This window comes from Moschus berezovskii, chromosome 18 (genome assembly GCF_049115385.1).
Source record: "Moschus berezovskii isolate FMDL1 chromosome 18, NW_MosBer_1.0, whole genome shotgun sequence".
In the NCBI taxonomy this organism is placed as follows: domain Eukaryota; kingdom Metazoa; phylum Chordata; class Mammalia; order Artiodactyla; family Moschidae; genus Moschus; species Moschus berezovskii.
This window is the reverse complement of record NC_142477.1, coordinates 37,520,507-37,539,619: the sequence shown is the minus strand read 5'-3', so window position 1 is coordinate 37,539,619 and position 19,113 is coordinate 37,520,507. Positions and strand designations below refer to the sequence as shown.

General features: G+C 43.3%; 1 protein-coding gene across 7 annotated transcripts in view; it reads right to left on the bottom strand.

The window, feature by feature from the left end:
- The window catches only part of RAI14 (retinoic acid induced 14), a 172,254-nt gene that overhangs the window by 128,216 nt on the left and 24,925 nt on the right, over positions 1-19,113 (bottom strand). For all 7 annotated transcript variants that reach the window (XM_055422196.2, XM_055422198.2, XM_055422199.2 and 4 more), the window contains exon 2: positions 17,495-17,577. In XM_055422196.2, coding sequence (XP_055278171.2) covers positions 17,495-17,530 — 36 coding nt within the window. In that variant the 5' untranslated portion in view covers positions 17,531-17,577. The remainder of the gene's footprint in view (positions 1-17,494; positions 17,578-19,113) is intronic.

Genomic DNA, 19,113 nt, shown 5'->3' with positions numbered 1-19,113 from the left:
TGCCAGCAAACCAGCAGAAGCGAGGAGAGGTGCGCGGAACACATTCTTCCTCATGGCCCGATCCTGCTGACACCTTGATCTCAGACTCCCGTTGTCCAGAATGTGAAACAATACATCTCTGTTATTTAAGCCACTCCATTTATACTACTTGCTACAACCGTGCTAGCAATCTAACACAGCCAGTTACTGTGTCACAGCTTTCTCATCTGTAAAATGGGGATAAGAAAGGTACTCCTCTAACAAAGAAGCAGATACAATTTGTTGTTTAGAACAATGCCTGGCAGAGCAGTGCATTTGAATGTTAATGTTCTCCAAACATTCTTTTTTAATCAAGGAGATTCTCACTTTTTTTTTTTAAAGCTCTTGAAGTTTCCCACAAAGCTGCTTAGTGAAAGGCGAGTGTGATAACAGCCCACGCCAGATTTCTCAGGAGATGGGGAGTACCCTCCCTTGGCTGGCGTGCCCGAGACAGGGTGTGGTGCAACAGGAATCTTCTTCTCTGCTCTCGGTCTCACACCCACTCAAGGCACCATATCCGTTCCCTCCCCACAGCAGCCACCACCAGAGCCTCGGCCCTAGAATCCTGGCCCTTTCCTCCCATTAGTCTCTCAAAAACCTAAACGGTCCAACCACCCCAAATGCAATCATCTTCAACCCTCATTCTGCAACTTTATCAACACCACCCGCCTTTAGTTTCCAATGCTGTGCAGAAGTCCGTCCCTCCCACCTAAACTCAGTTATTCAGTTCATCTCCCTCTTGTCGATCTCTCCTCTGGACAACCCCCCGCCAGTATTGACTTCCTCTCTTAATCCTAACCTACCAGTCAAGAAGGCCCAGCCCCAAACTCACCCTTTCCAATGAAGCCCTCCCTTAACACTTACAGTATTTATCACTGGGGCTCCTGGTTTTGTTTTGAATGACACAAGTCTTCTGTTGCTGTACCTATTTCACGCATGTCAATCACAGTCTCTCAACTAGACAGGAAACGGAGAGACCATTCATGCATCACACACTACTGAAGACCTACTAATGCCAGGCACCAGGCAAGGCAACAGAGTTAACACGTATCATTGGGTAGTATTTATTGAAAACTTACTGTGTGCCAGACTTTATCCTAATCCTCACAATGATGCTGGAAGGTGCTGGCATCACCTGGTTTACAGATGAGAAAATAAAAGATGAGAGATTATGTAACCTGTCCAATATTGCATAGATGGTAAAGAATAAAACTGGGACAAGATAAACAGGATTGAGAAACAGTGTAATGGGTCAGCTGTAACCAGACCCCAAAGAATGTGAATTAAGGCACTGCTCATTTGGAAGGATGCTAATAATTATATACAGGCATACATCAGAGATATTATGGGTTCAGTTTCAGACCACTGTAATAAAGCAAATATTGCAATAAAGCAAGTCAGGAACTTTTTGGTATTCCAGTACATATAAAAGTCATGTTTACACTATAGTCTATTAAGTATGTGATAGAATTATGTCTAAAGAAACAATGTGCATAACAGTGAAAATTATAAAACAAAAAACAATTACAACAGCATTATAAAAATCACAGATCATAACAAATATAACGATAATGAAAAGTTTTGAAATATTGTAAGAATTGCCAAAGTATGACACAGAGAAATGAAGTGAGCAAATGATGTTGGAAAAATGGTGCCAAAAGACTTGCTCGATGCAGCGTTGCCATAAACCTTCAATTTTCTTAGGAAAAATAAGCAATATCTGAAAAGCACAATAAAATGAGGTATGCTTGTATATGATATATATATTATATATAATATATGACAAAGTGATACATATTAACCACTGACATCTTCCAAATGGGCATTGCCTTAATTTATTCTTTGGAGTCTGGCTATATATCCACATCTGAAGACAGAGCTAGCTGTACCACACATTAATGACTCAGATTAAATAGGCATGCCTACTAAGTTTTGGGGATTCCCAGGTGGCTCAGTGGTAAAGAATCCACCTGCAATGCAGGAGACACAGAGGATGCAGGTTCGATCCTGGGGTTGGGAAGATCCCCTAGAGGAGGGCACGGCAACCCACTCCCGTATTCTTGCCAGGAAAATCCTATGGGCAGAGGAGCCTGGCCAGCTCTAATCCATGGGGTTGCAAAGAGTCAGACATGACTGAGTGGCTGAGCATGATAAGATGGATGACAATGTGATTATGGTAAGAGTTAGAATTTAATGCAAAAACCAGAGCAACAGAATTACTGAACAAACTTAACTAAGAAAATAAATTTTAACTGGGATAAATACAGTATCTTGATTTTGGGTTCAAATATTCAACAGTCCAAGCCCACAAAGAGAATGACAAGGCTTTGCAAGCAACAGTGGTAGAAAAGAATCAATAGGAAACTATGAATGAAAAGGGGAACGCAGGTAAAAAAAAAAAAAATTATGTCAGGTTATAGTAATAAAGCTACATGACTGAGAAGTGGAAAATGCCACTGTTTGTTTGCAACAAATCTAATGTTTTGCTCAGAACGCTAAGCCTCAGCTTGAAAGTATGTCAAACGGGAATATATGTTCAAACGAAACTGATATAATTAAGAATCCTCATGTTTCACAATTTCATAGATTGCATACTGACCAAATGAATGTATGCACTTTAGTGTAACCTACAACTAAGTTTAAAATGTATAATTGTAGGCTGACATCACTCCCAAACTTCCCTGTGAAGGTGTACGATCAGGTCAGGACAGTTCCCATCGCTGCAAACAATCTCAGAATGATGACTGTATGGTATACTTAACACAGGTCCTTTTGATCCCACTTCTTATCAAGCCCAATCTATTACTGGACTAAAAAGAGAAGCCTGATTGACAACCTAATGTCACCAGTTGGTAACACTTAGGAGCAGTTTCCATTTCAAACATAGAAAAAGCACTTCACGTCACATGAACAGCATGTCCACCAACAGAACAATGGAGAATTGGACAAATTGCAACCAATGTTCACTACTGGGGTAAAAGCCATCAAAATGAAGGACATACGACACACCTTTACCACCTAACTCTCTCAGATGAAACTCACTATGGAAACTGCCTGTGGCCAAGTGTAATGGTTTCCCAGGGCTGCCACCATAAAACACCACTAACTGGGTGGCTTAAAACAACAAAAATGTATTGTCTCCCAGTTCTGGAGGCTAGAAGCTCAAGATCAAGGTGTTGGCAGGGCTGTTTCCTCCTGAGGGTAAATCTGTTCCACACTCTCTCCTCACTTCTAGGGGTCTGAAGACAATCTTTGGTCTTTCTTTGGCTTACAGGTGCATCACACAGTTCTCTGCCTTCATCTCCATGTGGTGTTCTTCCTGTCTCTACACAGTCTTCTCTCTGCCCAGGTCTGTGTCCTAGCATCCCCTTTTCATAAGGAAACCAGTCATATCGGATTAGCACTCATCTTAATAACTTCATTCTAACTTAATTACCTCTGCTGCTGCTAAGTCGCTTCAGTCGTGTCCAACTCTGTGCGACCCCATAGACGGCAGCCCACCAGGCTCCCCCATCCCTGGGATTCTCCAGGCAAGAACACTGGAGTGGGTTGCCATTTCCTTCTCCAATGCATGAAAGTGAAAAGTGAAAGGGAAGTCGCTCAGTCGTGTCCGACCCTCAGCGACCTCATGGACTATAGCCTTCCAGGCTCCTCCATCCATGGGATTTTCCAGACAGAGTAATTACCTCTATTAAGATCCAATTTCCAAATAAGGTCACATACTGAGGTCCCCTAGGTATGTGACTTCAATATATCTTTTGGGGGATAGGTAGCAATTCAACCCAGATCACTGAGTTAATCTACTCCAGGACCCATTCCTCCCATCCCTTGAGTTGTCGCTGGTTTCATGGCTGCCATCTGGAGAGAGTGCTTTCCTCTCAGAATTCCTCCCGTGTAGCTAGGTAGGGGCATGTGATTAAGCTCCAATAAGTTCCACGTGAGCGGAGAATGATTTCTGTGACTTCGGGGTCACATCCTTTAAAAAAAGAAGATGGTACTAGACTTCCCTGATGGTTCAGTGGCTCAGACTCCACGCTCCCAATGCAGGGGACCTAGATTCCACTCCTGGTCAGGAAACTAAGATCCCACATGCTACAACTAAGACCTGGCAGAGCCAAATAAAGAAATAAATATTTGTTTTTTTAAAAAAGGAGATGTTTGGAGTTCACTCTCCCTCTTTCTGGTTCTCACATACAGAATATGCACCATGAACAGCCTAGACCTGCACTGTCCAAAGGAATCAGTAAGATATGTCTTTTTAAAGTCTTAAGGAGCCATATTAAATAAGAAGGAACAACGGGAGTGAATTTTAAATTTATTTAATTCATTGTCTGGAATATTAGTATTTCAATGTGTAATTATAAATATTATTATTAAGGTATTTGACACATTCAGTTCAGTTCAGTCGCTCAGTCGTGTCTGACTCTTTGCGAACCCATGAATCACAGCATGCCAGGCCTCCCTGTCCATCACCGACTCCCGGAGTTCACTCAAACTCATGTCCATTGAGTCGGTGATGCCATCCAGCCATCTCACTCTCTGTTGTCCCCTTCTCCTCCCACCCCCAATCTCTCCCAGCATCAGACTCTTTTCCAGTGAGTCAACTCGTCGCATGAGGTGGCCAAAGTATTGGAGTTTTAGCTTTAGCATCAGTCTTTCCAATGAACACCCAGGATTGATCTCCTTTAGAATGGACTGGTTGGATCTCCTTGCAGTCCAAGGGACTCTCAAGAGTCTTCTCAAACACCACAGTTCCAAAGCATCAATTCTTTGGCGATCAGCTTTCTTCACAGTCCAACTCTCACATCCATACATGACCACTGGAAAAACCATAGCCTTGACTAGACGGACCTTGGTTGGCAAAGTAATGTCTCTGCTTTTTAATATGCTATCTAGGTTGGTCATAACTTTCCTTCCAAGGAGTAAGCGTCTTTTAATTTACTGGCTGCAATCAGCATCCGCAGTGATTTTGGAGCCCCAAAAAATAAAGTCTGACACTGTTTCCCCATCTATTTCCCATGAAGTGATGTTCAGGTCAGTTCAGTTCAGTCACTCAGTCGTGTCCGACTCTCTGCGACCCCATGAATCACAGCACACCAGGCCTCCCTGTCCATCACCAACTCCCGGAGTTCACTCAAACTCATGTCCACAGAGTCGGTGATGTATTTGGTACTAAATCTTTGAAATCTGGTGGGTATCTCACATTTATGGAATACCTCCATTTGGACTAGCCACATTCCAAGTGCTCAAGAGCCACAGGCAGCAAGCACCTACTGCAACACACAGTGCAGCTCGGGAGGGCAGCAGAAGGACATCATAGAGGAACCTGGGTCCCTGGTCAAGTCCATGAAGCAGACCTGTCCTGCTGGCTCTGGAGTGCTGGAAATGTTTACTTAAGGAAACAGTTCTATCTATTCAATTTCACGTATCTTGTTATCACAGCTTACCCCATATCATAATAAATATGTCCTCTGGGGTCTCCCAGAAGGACCCTGCAGCTTCTCAGTTATGAAACAATCCTTTAAAGCATGGACGCTGACTCTCATGGAAAAATAAAGAAACCTCCAAAAATCACAGCCCAAGTCTGAAAAATTACCATAGAAACATTCTCAGCATTGAAAAATACATTTCAAAATAACCCCATCCCAGGAGAACATGTGGTTCCTCAGACTTTTTTTGTTCTTTTCCCACATTATCAATCTCTGCACCTCCCAGTCAGTCAGCCCACTGAACAGCCCAAAAGGAAGGAGGGAGGGAGAGACCATGTCCTTCAGCCTCCTGAAAAGACAGAAAATGAAATCCTTTCAGGCAGTGCTTCTTAAAAAGTGGAACTAATTTCACATGGTAACAACTAATAATTGGAAAACCAAGTCAATCAGAACATACTGACTTTCCTTGTTTAAAGGGAGGTGGGGACTCAAAAGGAAAGTCAATGCTTGTCACTAATGTCATCTTAATAGACACTGCGCCTTCAACTCATGCTGACACCTGCTGCCACAGAAATGCAAAGAGCTACCTCCTATGGCAAAGATCTGTGGAAAGAAACTCAACTGAAAAATCTCCATGGAGTGAATTCAGAAGCAACTCCTATTTCACTTCAAAAGAAAAGTTACATCCAAGAATTTGTCAAGCAAAAAACACCGATGTCAGCCACAGTTCAAAATGATTAGGTAATTAATTTCAGAATAAAGAGATAAGAGGTAATAACCTAGATGATTCTCTGCTTGTGCAGACGATCAGATTTCCCCAAGTTTAGGGGCCAGCTTCTGAGTTTCATATCAGTTTCCAGCTACAGCTGGAATGATATCAGGTTTAACCAAGAATTCCTGCAATTATGGTCTGGGGTAACTAGAATGATAACCATTTTGCCTTCTTGCTTTTCTTTTTCTTTGGAATGTTTTTGTTTGCTGCCTCCTGTACAATATTACAGAACTCCATCCATAGTTCTTCAGGTACAATGTTTACAAGTCCTAATATCTTGACAAACCAAGACTGTGTTGAAAAGCAGAGACATTACTCTGTCGACAAAGATCTGTACCAGTCCAGTTCAGTTGCTCAGTCGTCTCCGACTCTTTGCGACCCCATGGAATGCAGTATGCCAGGCCTCCCTGTCCATCACTAATTCCCAGAGTTTACTAAAACTCATGTCCATTGAGTTGGTGATGCCCTCCAACCATCTCATCCTCTATCAGTCGTCCCTTTCTCCTCCCACCTTCAACCTCTCTCATCACCAGGGTCTTTTCAAATGAGTCAGTTCTTCGCATCAGGTGGCCAAAGTATTGCAGTTTCAGCTTCAACATCAGTCCTTCCAATGAATATTCAGGACTGATTTCCTTTAGGATGGACTGGTTGGATCTCCATGCAGTTCAAGGGACTCTCAAGAGTCTTCTCCAACACCACACTTCAAAAGCATCAATTCTTCGGCGATCAGCCTTCTTCACAGTCCAAGTCTCACATCCTTACATGACTACTGAAAGAACCATAGCTCTGACTAGACGGACCTTTGTCAGCAAAGTAATGTCTCTGCTTTTTAATATGCTGTCTAGGTGGGTCATAAGTTTCTTTCCAAGGAGTATACATCTTTTAATTTCATGGCTGCAATCACCATATGCAGTGATTTTGGAGCCCAAAAAAATAAAGTCTGACACTGTTTCCACTGTTTCCCCATCTATTTGCATGAAGTGATAGGACCAGATGCTATGATCTTCGTTTTCTGAATGTTGAGCTTTAAGCCAACCTTTTCACTCTGCTCTTTCACTTTCATCAAGAGGCTTTTTAGTTCCTCTTCACTTTCTGCCATAAGGGTGGTGTCATCTGCATATCTGAGGTTATTGATATTTCTCCCAGCAATCTTGATTCCAGCTTGTGCTTCCTCCAGCCCAGCGTTCCTCATGATGTACTCTGCATATAATTTAAATAAGCAGGGTGACAATATACAGCCTTGACATACTCCTTTTCCTATTTGGAACCAGTCTATTGTTCCATGTCCAGTTCTAACTGCTGCTTCTTGACTTGCATACAGATTTCTCAAGAGGCAGGTCAGGTGGTCTGGTATTCCCATGTCTTCAAGAATTTTCCAGTTTGTGGTGATCCACAAAGTCAAAGGCTTTGGCATAGTCAATAAAGCAGAAATAGATGTTTTTCTGCATCTGTATAGTCAAGGCTATAGTCTTCACAGTGATCATGTACAGCTATGGAAACTGGACTGTAAAGAAGGCAGTACACCGAAGAATTGATGCCTACGAACAATGGTGCCAAAAGACTCCTGAGAGTCTCTCGGACAGAAAGGAGATCAATCTTAAGGGAAATCAACCCTGAATACTCATTGGAAGGACTGATGCTGAAGCTGAAGCTCCAGTCAATCTTAAGGGAAATCAACCCTGAATACTCATTGGAAGGACTGATGCTGAAGCTGAAGCTCCAGTATTCTGGTCACCTGATGTGAACAGCTGACTCGGAAAAGTCCCTGTTGCTGGGAAAGATTGAGGGCAGAAAGAGAAGAGGGCATCACAGGATGAGATGGCTGGATGGCATCACCGATGCAATGGACATGAACTTGGGCAAACTTTGGGAGATGGTGAAGGACAGGGAGGCCTGGCATGCTGCAGTCCATGGGGGGTCTCAAAGAGTCGGACACAACTGGGCGACCGGACAACAACTAGAATGAGGCTGTGGTCTAGTTGGCCAGTAATAGGGCTTCCATTTAGAATCAGAATTAGTTTTCTGAACTACAGAGAAGAGCAGAAAGCAGCAGCATCTGTCCTCTCTTGCTTCCAAAGTTCAGTTTCAAGTGCATCTGGCTCCCACAAAGCAACCCAGAGCCTCCTCTGCCCGGGGAATGACACTATTGGTGAGCTTTGCCGCCATCAGTGGCGAGCGCTGATAATGACAAAATCAATCCATGGGTCTTTATTGCTTAGAACATTGGAGCAAAATTCACTTCCTGTAGTCTGCAGCTTTGAAACTTAAGAAAGGGAATGCCCTGTGTCAACAACGGTGCATAGCTATTGCTCTGACATCAAGAGAAACCGGGATTCAGATCTCTGCCATTTATCAAACGTGCAACTTTACCCAAGCTACTTCTCTTTGTAAATTGCTATTATAGCAATGGCCTTTATTGGATACAATTCTGTGAGCATTACACGTGAACGGTTTTGGTACAGAGCCTGGCACATGGCAAGCATTCAATCACTGGGAACTCTTCTAATTTCTCTTGTAGTAGGTCAGTGATCAATACATGTTTACTCGTGTGATTATGTTTATCCTTGTGATTAAAATTGTGTTTAGGCACTGCCCCTGCATGGATCACAGCCTTGTCACGGCAAAGGGGCTTGTGCAACTCAGTGAAGCTATAAGCAATGCTGTGCAGGGCCATTCAAGACAGACGGGTCACAGTGATGAGTTCTGACAAAACGTGGTCCATTGGAAGAGGGAATGGCAAACCACTCCAGTATTCTTGCCTAGAGAACTCCATGGACAGTAAGGAAGGCAAAGAGATATGACTGCCCAGAAGATATGGCCACCTGATCCAAAGAGTCAACTCATTGGAAAAGATCCTAATGCTGGGAAAGGTTGAAGGCAAAAGAAGGGGGCGGCAGAGAATGAAATGCTTAGAGAGCATCACTGACTCAATAAACGCGAATTTGAGCAAACTCCGGGAGACAGTGGAGGACACAGGAGCCAGGCATGATGCAGTCCATGAAATTGCCAAGAGTCAGAAACGACTTAGCAACAGAACAACAAAATTAGGCACCAACACCCATTAAAAAATTGTGATACTCCAGTCTCACTTTATTAGACACTGAAAATGTACAGTCCAAAAGATGAAGAATCTGTGGAGCACAAGTTTATGAGCACACGTGCTCAGTTGGGGGTGCCAGGGCCTTGGAGAATCAGATCTAGGACAGAAAAGGATGGAGGCATGTTTGGGGCTGAACTGTGAGCCCCATGCCTAACACACACCCTGCGAAATTGATCAAGTCTTAAGTACTCAGAATATGACCTGATCTTGAGATAGGGTCTTTACAAAGGTCATCAAGTTAAAACAAGGTCATTAGGGTGGGCCCTAATCCAATAAGGCTGGTTTTCTTATGAAAAGGAGAATTTGAAGAGAGTCAGAGACAAGTAGAGCAATCGCCACATGAAGATGAAGGCAGAGATCAAGGTGATGCATCTCAATGACTGTCAGCAAACCACCAAACAAAGCTGAGAGACACGGATCAGATTCACCTTCACAGCCCTCGGCGGGGAGCAAGCAACCCCACCAACACCTCAAACTTCTGGTCACCAGAACTGTAAGACAATACACTGCTGTTGTATAAGCCACTCAAGGCATGTTCGCAGCAAGTCTAGCTAACTAATGGGCTTCCCTCATGGCTCAGTGGTAAAGAATCCACCTGCCAACGCTGGAGACAGTTCGATCCCATGGTCCAGAAGATCCCCTGGAGTAGGGAATGGTAACCCACTCCAGTATTCTTGTCTGCAAAAATCCCATGGACAGAGGAGCCTGGCGGGCTGCAGTCCATGGGGTTGCAAAAGATTCAGACGACTGAGGGATAGACTTTCACTCCCCCCACCCCCACCCCAGGAAATTAATACAAGGTAAAATCAGGCAGCAGCAGATTCCTCCCTGAGATGGGCTGACAGGACCTGGAAACTATGTAGGGTGACACATTCTCTGCTCAAGTTTATAAGAGACTCAGCCCTCTTCCCCAAAAGGTCACCTCTGATGTATTTTTAAATTATGTCTATGGAGGGAAAAAAAGAGGTTAAGCTTTACAATAGATTTAGCCAAGGTTCCTCTGTCAAAAGAGGCTCGGATTTTAAAAACTCTTTTTTTTTTTTTTTTTTTTTGCATGTGAGGTGGGGGAGGGAGGCGTTGGCATCTGTAAAAACTTATTATAAACAACTAAAAACTTGAAAAAATACCTTGGCAGAGATGCAGATTATCGACCTTCACAAGAGCCACTCTCTCAACAGGCAACAAATCCAAACTCCTGTCTAAGCAGGATGTGTCTGGTTCCTCAAGATTCATGGGGTGTGTGCATTCTTTGGCTGAAAGCTGCCATCATTACTAGCTGCTCCATAAAGAAATACCATTAATTTAATCTCTCATGGACACAGCCATTTCAAACTGGATGCCTTTTTTTCCCCCTAAATGGAATGTCCACGGCTTCCCTGTTACAGTGGAAAACATAATTGGGAGCAAATCTTTCATAAAATTAAGCACACACCCACAAAGTAAACTCTGAAGGCCTCGATCATGTTGGAGAGGCAGTTCTCAAGATTTGTTACAAAGATCTTTCAACCCTTTTTTCGCATCCCTCAAGCTCCACCCATTTCACTCAAGGCACTAAAAATTGGCATTTACAAAGAAATTCCAGAAGCCTGAGCATTTTATTAGCAAAGGGAAATCCCAACCTTCTTGGCTTCATTTCTCATGATGACAGCTCATTTTTCCAAGTGGAACCACGTACTGGTTGCTGCAAATATTTAAAGAGGTAAAGAAGCTACTTTCAAACTAGTCATAAAAGAAATAAATAATGATGATTTAGAACCCTGTACTTACTTTACAAGCATAAAAAGTCAAGTACATCCATTTTTTAGACTAGAATGAAAAATTTACAGTGTTCTTATGCAAAGACTCAGAGTCATGCCATGGGCCTTCTCTTGGGCTCCTTAAGTATCACTGTTGTGCAGGTCAAGGGCTATTTTTTGGAAAGCGAGTCTACCCACTGTGCCTCACAACTTGCTCACCAGCATTACCCTCTCCTCCTCTCCGAACCATCCTTCCAATCCTATGCCTCCCTGAGGCCTAGAAGAAGCTTCAGCTCCTAAGCCTCCTACCAATTTCCCCATTTCCAGTGATTCACTCCTCTCTGAAAATCTATAGTCAGTCAGTTCAGTCGCTCGCTCAGTCCTGTCCGACTCTTTGTGGCCCCATGATCACAGCACGCCAGGCCTCCCTGTCCATCAACAACTCCCGGAGTTCACTCAAACTCATGTCCATCGAGTATGTGATGCCATCCAGCCATCTCATTCTCTGTCGTCCCCTCTCCTCCCGCCCCCAATCCCTCCCAGCATCAGAGTCTTTTCCAGTGAGTCAACTCTTCGCATGAGGTGGCCAAAGTATTGGAGTTTCAGCTTTAGCATCAGTCCTTCCAATGAACACCCAGGACTGATCTCCTTTACAATGGACTGGTTGGATCTCCTTGCAGTCCAAGGGACTCTCAAGAGTCTTCTCCAGCACCACAGTTCAAAGGCATCAATTCTTCGGCGATCAGCTTTCTTCACAGTCCAACTCTCACATCCATACATGACCACTGGAAAAACCATAGCCTTGACTAGATGGACCTTGGTTGGCAAAGTAATGTCTCTGCTTTTTAATATACTATCTAGGTTGGTCATAACTTTCCTTCCAAGGAGTAAGCGTCTTTTAATTTCATGGCTGCAATCAGCATCCGCAGTGATTTTGGAGCCCAAAAAAATAAAGTCTGACAATGTTTCCACTGTTTTCCCATCTATTTCCCATGAAGTGATGGGACCAGATGCCATGATCTTTGTTTTCTGAATGTTGAGCTTCAAGCCAACCTTTTCACTCTCCTCTTTCACTTTCATCAAGAGGCTTTTGAGTTCCTCTTCACTTTCTGCCATAAGGGTGGTGTCATCTGCATATCTGAGGTTATTGATATTTCTCCCAGCTATCTTGATTCCAGCTTGTGCTTCTTCCAGCCCAGCATTCCTCATGATGTTCTCTGCATGTAAGTTAAATAAGCAGGGTGACAATATACAACCTTGACGTACTCCTTTTCCTATTTGGAACCAGTCTATTTCATGTACAGTTCTGACTGTTGCTTCCTGACCTGCATACAGGTTTCTCAAGAGGCAGGTCAGGTGGTCTGGTATTCCCATCTCTTTCAGAATTTTCCACAGTTTATTGTGATCCACACAGTCAAAGGTTTTGGCATAGTCAATGAAGCAGAAATAGATGCTCTTCTGGAACTCTCTTGCTTTGTCCATGATCCAGTGGATGTTGGCAATTTGATCTCTGGTGCCTCTGCCTTTTCTAAAACCTGCTTGAATATCTGGGAGTTCACGGTTCACATATTGCTGAAGCCTGGCTTGGAGAATTTTGAGCATGACTTTACTAGTGTGTGAGATGAGTGCAATTGTGCGGTAGTTCGAGCATTCTTTGGTATTGCCTTTCTTTGGGACTGGAATGAAGACTGACCTTTTCCAGTCCTGTGGCCACTGCTGAGTTTTCCAAATTTGCTGGCATATTGAGTGCGGCACTTTCACAGCATCATCTTTCAAGATTTGAAATAGCTCAACTGGAATTCCATCACCTCCACTAGCTTTGTTCGTGGTGATGCTTTCTAAGGCTCACTTCACTTCACATTCCAAGATGTCTGGCTCTAGGCCAGTGATCACATTATCATGATTATCTTGGTCGTGAAGATCTTTTTTGTACAGTTTTCCTGTGTGTTCTTGCCACCTCTTCTTAATATCTTCTGCTTCTGTTAGGTCCATACCATTTCTGTCCTTTATCGAGCCTATCTTTGCATGAAATGTTCCCTTGGCATTTCTAATTTTCTTGAAGAGATCTCTTGTTTTTCCTATTCTGTTGTTTTCCTCTATTTCTATAGCATTTATCATTCAGGTCTCCTAATTTAACAACTGGTTATATCATCCTGGATATCCTATTAATATCTATATTCTATAGGATTTGTATTTTGTCTTATTTATTGCCTGTGTGTCGTTTTTCTCCTCCCACGTGGGTTTTTGAGTTTCTTCAAGAAAACCAGCATCCCTCATATTTCTCCAGTATCCCTTCCAGTACCTAACCCCAGTTCAAAGATAACCAAATCAAGTTAGAAACAGGAATTGGAAAATGTCACCCACATTAGGGGGACATTTGTTAAGCTCCATGACTTTCTTTGGCCTCTGTGGGTTACCTGCAGGTTCCCTATTAAGTTTAGGTATGGATGTCACTAGACAAGGACGGTATCGAACCACAGCCCAAAGAAGCAGGCTAGGTCCTTCCCCTAGGTCATGCAAAGAAACTCAGCCACCTGAGTCAAGCCTTCTGGAAAGGATGCCTGGAAGAAATCTCTGCCTGCCTGATGGTCCCAGTGCAGCACAGTGACCTTAAAGGCGTCCACGGGGCCTCCTCTGGGCCACGTTTGTCCTTTTCTCACTCCCTCAATGGTCACAAACTCATTTGGCTGCAAGACCTCCCAGACACAGGCTGGCTGAAATGTGATCATGCCCGTGGGTCACCTGCCTTCTTTTTACGAGAGCACGAACATGATCTGCTGTCCCTCTTCCTCCTACCCCCCAGAAACACAAAGGGCCTTTTTTTTCTCCTTCTTTCAGCCTCCCACAAAGACTAGCAGGCAAATGTGATGGGTGAGGGTTTAGGGTTATTCTCTAAGAGAGACCACTCACTTCGGGGAGAGATTACAGTTTGGCTCATTGAACTGAATGTAAACAGTTTAAAACTTGTTTTTCTTGTAACAAGTGACACATGGGGATGCATACACATATACCAAAAAATGAAAGCCTAAAGCACCCAGTAAAAAGCAAAATCCCTCCCAATCCCTCACCTCTGCCCCCCACCCCACTCCACTCACCCATTCCCAGTTCTGTGTCCCTCCCAAGAGACAGCAACTTAGTTACCAGGTTATTTTGCCCTCCAGACCACGTACACTTTTCTGACTACTTCTCACTGTGTTGGCTTTTTTTATATATTATTGACTCATTCTTTACTTTCAATTAGCAATTTCTACGTAATAATTTTCTTTTTTTACTTTCCTTATAGCTCAGTTGGTAAAGAATCTGCCTGCAATGCAGGAAACTCCAGTTCGATTCCTGGGTCGGGAAGATCCACTGGAGAAGGAATAGGCTACCCACTCCAATATTCTTGGGTTTCCCTGGTGGCTCAGCTGGTAAAGAATCCACCTGCAATGCGGGAGACCTGGGTTTGATCCTTGGGTTGGGAAGATCCCCTGGAGAATGGAAAGGCGACCCACTCCAGTATTCTGGCCTGGAGAATTCCATGGACTGCACGTCCATGGGGTCCCAAAGAGTCTGACACAATTGAGCGATTTTCACTTTTTTTTTTGCCTTTTAAAATGCTTTTATATGACAATTTACATTTCATCTCCAATTACTTTTCAAAGGAAGGTCATCAGTAGTGAATTTCCCTCTTTATTTTTTAGTAATAATTTTCAATTTTAAAAATATTCAGAGTCAGTAAAAGATTTCACACATGAAATAAAGTTTGCACCAACAAAAATATCACTTTGCAGTCTGTCCTATTTGAATATTCTAAATTTTAGACACAAGTAAAAATTCCCAGAGAACAAGAGAGAACAAGCTGCTGTTTCTGTATTACAATCATGCTGATATGATTTTCATCTAAAATCTACTGCTTAAAGGGAGAAATACAGGTTGTAAGAGAGAGAAGGCCCTCACTGCCCAAGTTTGTGCTCTGAAGACCACTTCCAATGCCCAAGCAGGAGGCAGTAACCTTCCCAAGTAAAGCTTCTGGTGAGTCTGAACCTGTCTGCCAACCATACAGTTGAAGTCCTCTCAACTCCAGCATGGGTGTCTGTGATTAAGAAAGTGGTAGAAAAGTGTACCAAGCATCTCCAGAATGCCAAGCCTAAAATGTGTGCCTTACAGGCGTTAGAATACTTAACCTTCACAACTTCGTGAGGTAATACAATCTTCAGTTTTCAGGTGAGGAGCCTAGAGGTTCAGGAAAGGGAAGAGACTTGCCCAAGGCCACAGATCTAGGTCCAAAGTCGCTTTCCCAAGCTACTACCTGGACTGCTGTTTCATAAAATCAGACCTGCATCCACATTTCCTCTTTTGGAAAACTGCAAAACTCTTTTGGGGTCTGCAATCAGGCTACTTGGGCACAAACACCAACTCTTCAACTTTGAGCTAGAAGAACTCAGGCCCAGGCAAGGGACTGGAGCTCCTTGGGTCTCAGTTTCTTCATCTGGAAAATGAGCCTGCCAATAATACCTACCGCATAAGGGTTGCAGCAAGATTAAACAAAGTTCACATAATGAGCTTGGCACAGCACTTGACATAAAGTAAATATTTCATAATGGTTAGCTCTTACTATCCTACGGCTGATTAACAAGCTGGGGTTTGAAACGTTTTTCTTTTCTGCTTTAATTCCCTCCATCTTGCAGTGGAGGGATGATGCTTTGGGAAGCAATTTGGGGTGAAATTTGGGGAGCTATCTGATACCATCTGGCCCCATAATACCAATTTATTTTGCTCTCTGCTCCCAAGCTTGCTCTTCTAACATTTTTTCCCTTTGTGCTAACTGCCAAAATCATAACCTTTCAACTGCCAAATTCCAGAAGCTTTTAATAGTGTTATTACTGTGACTTTTTTCCCCTAAATCATGGAAATATTTCAGTTTTTATTTAAAAAACTAGATTCCAGCAATACCCTCCCTACAGCCACCAGTTTATAAACCTAAAGTGTATGCTCCTATTATTTCCCCGCTGCCCCTGTTCATATATCACGGAAGTCTAAACTGATTAAATTTTGTTAAAACAATTTCAGCTTGTACAAATGGAAGCTGCCCAGTGGAATGGAAAAGGTATTTGTGAACCTGGTCACACAAGTTACAAACCCGAATCGGCCTGGCTGGGCAACATTTTCCACTTAACTGTCTTTTCCTTATTAACTGAAAGTCCAATGAGATCTAGAGGCTGTAGCATCACTTGGCCAACGAGTGAGGAGGTTAAAGGGAGTTCTCTCACGGGAGTGGCAGGGGCAAGATGTCAAGGAAGTCAGATGACCAACGCGGTCACTCCGGCCGAAGGTTACCTGGACAACTTCGGCCAAGTCACACTCTCTGAGTCTTAGTTAACTTACCTGAAGAATGAGGCGGCGAAGTCTGCTTTTTCCTAAAAACCCTTTCTCCTTAGAGCTCTAGCTTCCTTTCAGCATAACGAGATTCTGCAATCATTCCACAAGCACCTCCTCCAGTCTGGGCCTCATCAGGGCAGTAAGTTACATGTCATGATGTAGCCTCAGGAGATAAGCCTCAGCCAAGAGGAGGTATGTGTGTTCGCGTGTGTATGTGCGTGTGTGACGTGTTAGCCCTAAGACATGGTCTCCACTTATTGCAAAAATGTGGTTGTGCCAAGCTGTCATATAATTCACAGCAAAGCAATAAAATCCAGGTTTACTTTTAATTACCCAATGTTAAATGACAGCCAAGCAAGCCCATTAGGAGGGTGACATCGCTGAGTTTCCATCAAACATCCTTCCACGTATTTCTCCCCTTCAACCACTCTGCTCCAAGTATCTGGAGCAGCTAGCACAAGACTGGAGCCTCAGCAGGGTTTGTGAGCTGACCTTCTGTTATAATAGCATCACATATAATCCCACCGCTGTGTTCTTTTTCTCCATTTTCTTCTCTGGGAGACTTTGTCTCATAATTCAGGCATCATCACTGGTTCCTCCAATCCAAAGGCTTGTATGATGAATAACAAATGAGAAAGAACCCCAGGAATTAAGGGGGAATAAAGGTGCAGGCAGCAATAGATATTGCTGTTTTACCACAAAAGCCTTAACAGAATTTAAGTTTCCTAAACGCCCAAGATGAACTGCGCTAACACATAATTCCTTAACCACTCTCTAAAAATGACATTCTGAGTCAGATTTGGGGGGATTTAGAAATGCTGAGGTATTTGATTCTTTTTGTTAAGATGTTTAATTTGACTGTTCCTTTCTCTACAAGGCACAGACATCAGAAGTTTAAAAAAAAAAAAAAAGTCATTTTTAGAAGCTATATACACAAACAGCAAGAACACATCATTCACAAAAGTCACACTGAGCTGGGCCCCAGAGCACTTCTGACTTCTGTAGCTGATTAACCCAGCACCTTATCAAGGTCCAAGGGAGGGCGTTTCTGCAGCCAGACGTGAGTCACAGTACTTACATCACTCTTCCTGAACTTGGCTTTCAAGCTCTTCATGTTTAGTCCATTCAGCCTTCCACAGCTCTAGAGGAGATCTTCAGCACCTAGCCAGAAGGAGAAAAAAAGAAATTAAGTATCAAGGTTTCCTGGCTCAGATGGTAAAGAATCCGCCTATAATACAGGGGACCCAGGTTCGACCTCTCGGTTGGGAAGATCCCATGGAGAAGGGAATGGCAACTCACTCCAGTATTCTTGCCTGGAGAATCCTATGGACAGAGAAGCCTGCTGGACTACGGTCCATGGGGTCGCAAAGAATCAGACATGACTGAGCAACTCACACACATACAAGCGCACATGCACACGCTTCAAGGTTTCCAGACAAACACTACAGTGACTCCCTCCCAACTTAACTAGGACTTTGGGCCATGGGTAAGCATCTGGGTTTGAGTTCGGAAGGTGGTCAGGGTTAAGGGCTGGGAAGTGGTACAGAATGTTATGTTCTTCCCATTTGCGATACTCCTTTGAAGCATCCAACATTTTCAAGTTAACTGAAACTTTTCATTTTCTTCCAACTCCCTCATTCAAAGTAGAACAAGCTTAAATAAAGGCTGGCCTGTCACTGCACAAAATTCAGTGCCTAACTCCCTCCTCTCCATCCCCCTTCATGGTACAGTTACAGCCTCCACCTCCTCTGAAAGGGCCACAGGAGTGAAGCATACTGAAGCAAACTCATATTCCAGATGCCATTCATTCCCTATTTATTTTTCTCAGTGTGTTTTTTTTCCCCCTCATAGATGCACAGGGCAATGAGGGAAAAATGCAAGAAACAACAAAACCTCCCTCATCAAATACCTCATTCTTCAGGAAGCCACTCAAAACAGTGAAAGACTCTCCCCAGGTACTCGTGGGACCCAGTGATTCCAATCCAGAGCTGGAAAAGTCTTAAGAAACCACCTCAATTAGGAGGATCTGTGGTGCCTTTAGAAAATGAAGGTAAATTTTTGGAATGACAGTATATCTGTACTTTTTTTTTAAGTTTATTTGGCTGTGGCGAGTCTTAGGTGTATCCTGCAGGATCTAGTTCCCTGACTAGGGGATCCAACCCAGGCCCCCTGCATTGGGACTGCAAAGTCTTCATCACTGGACCACCATCAAAGTCCCTGTACTTTTTTCTGGGAAAAAAAAGTTCCTATTTTCATCAGATTCTGCAAAGGCATTGTCACCCTTCAAAAGGTAAGACTATGGATCTAGTCAGAGCTCCTCATTTTCCAGAGGGAGAGATGGAACCTCAAAGTGAAGAAACCTGTCTGCATTCCCCACACCTCTGTATGATAAAATTCAGAACCAAAGTAGGACTGATGGGTGAATGCCTTTTCCACTGCCCTACAGCTTTAAAACTAAAACCTGAAAGTAAACTCCTGGGCTAAAACATGGCATGAACTTGATCTCTTCCATCCTGAAACCTGGAAAGTGTATGTTTAGGTCAAAAATGACAGAAAAATCTATGGGCAAGTTCTCATCACCTAGAAAGCAATTAAGAAATGTAACGTCAAGCCTCAGCTGACAAAGTGAGAACAGGGGAACATTAACAGGACCATCTATTTGAGGACTAAGGAACGGTGGTCAGATGTTGACTACAG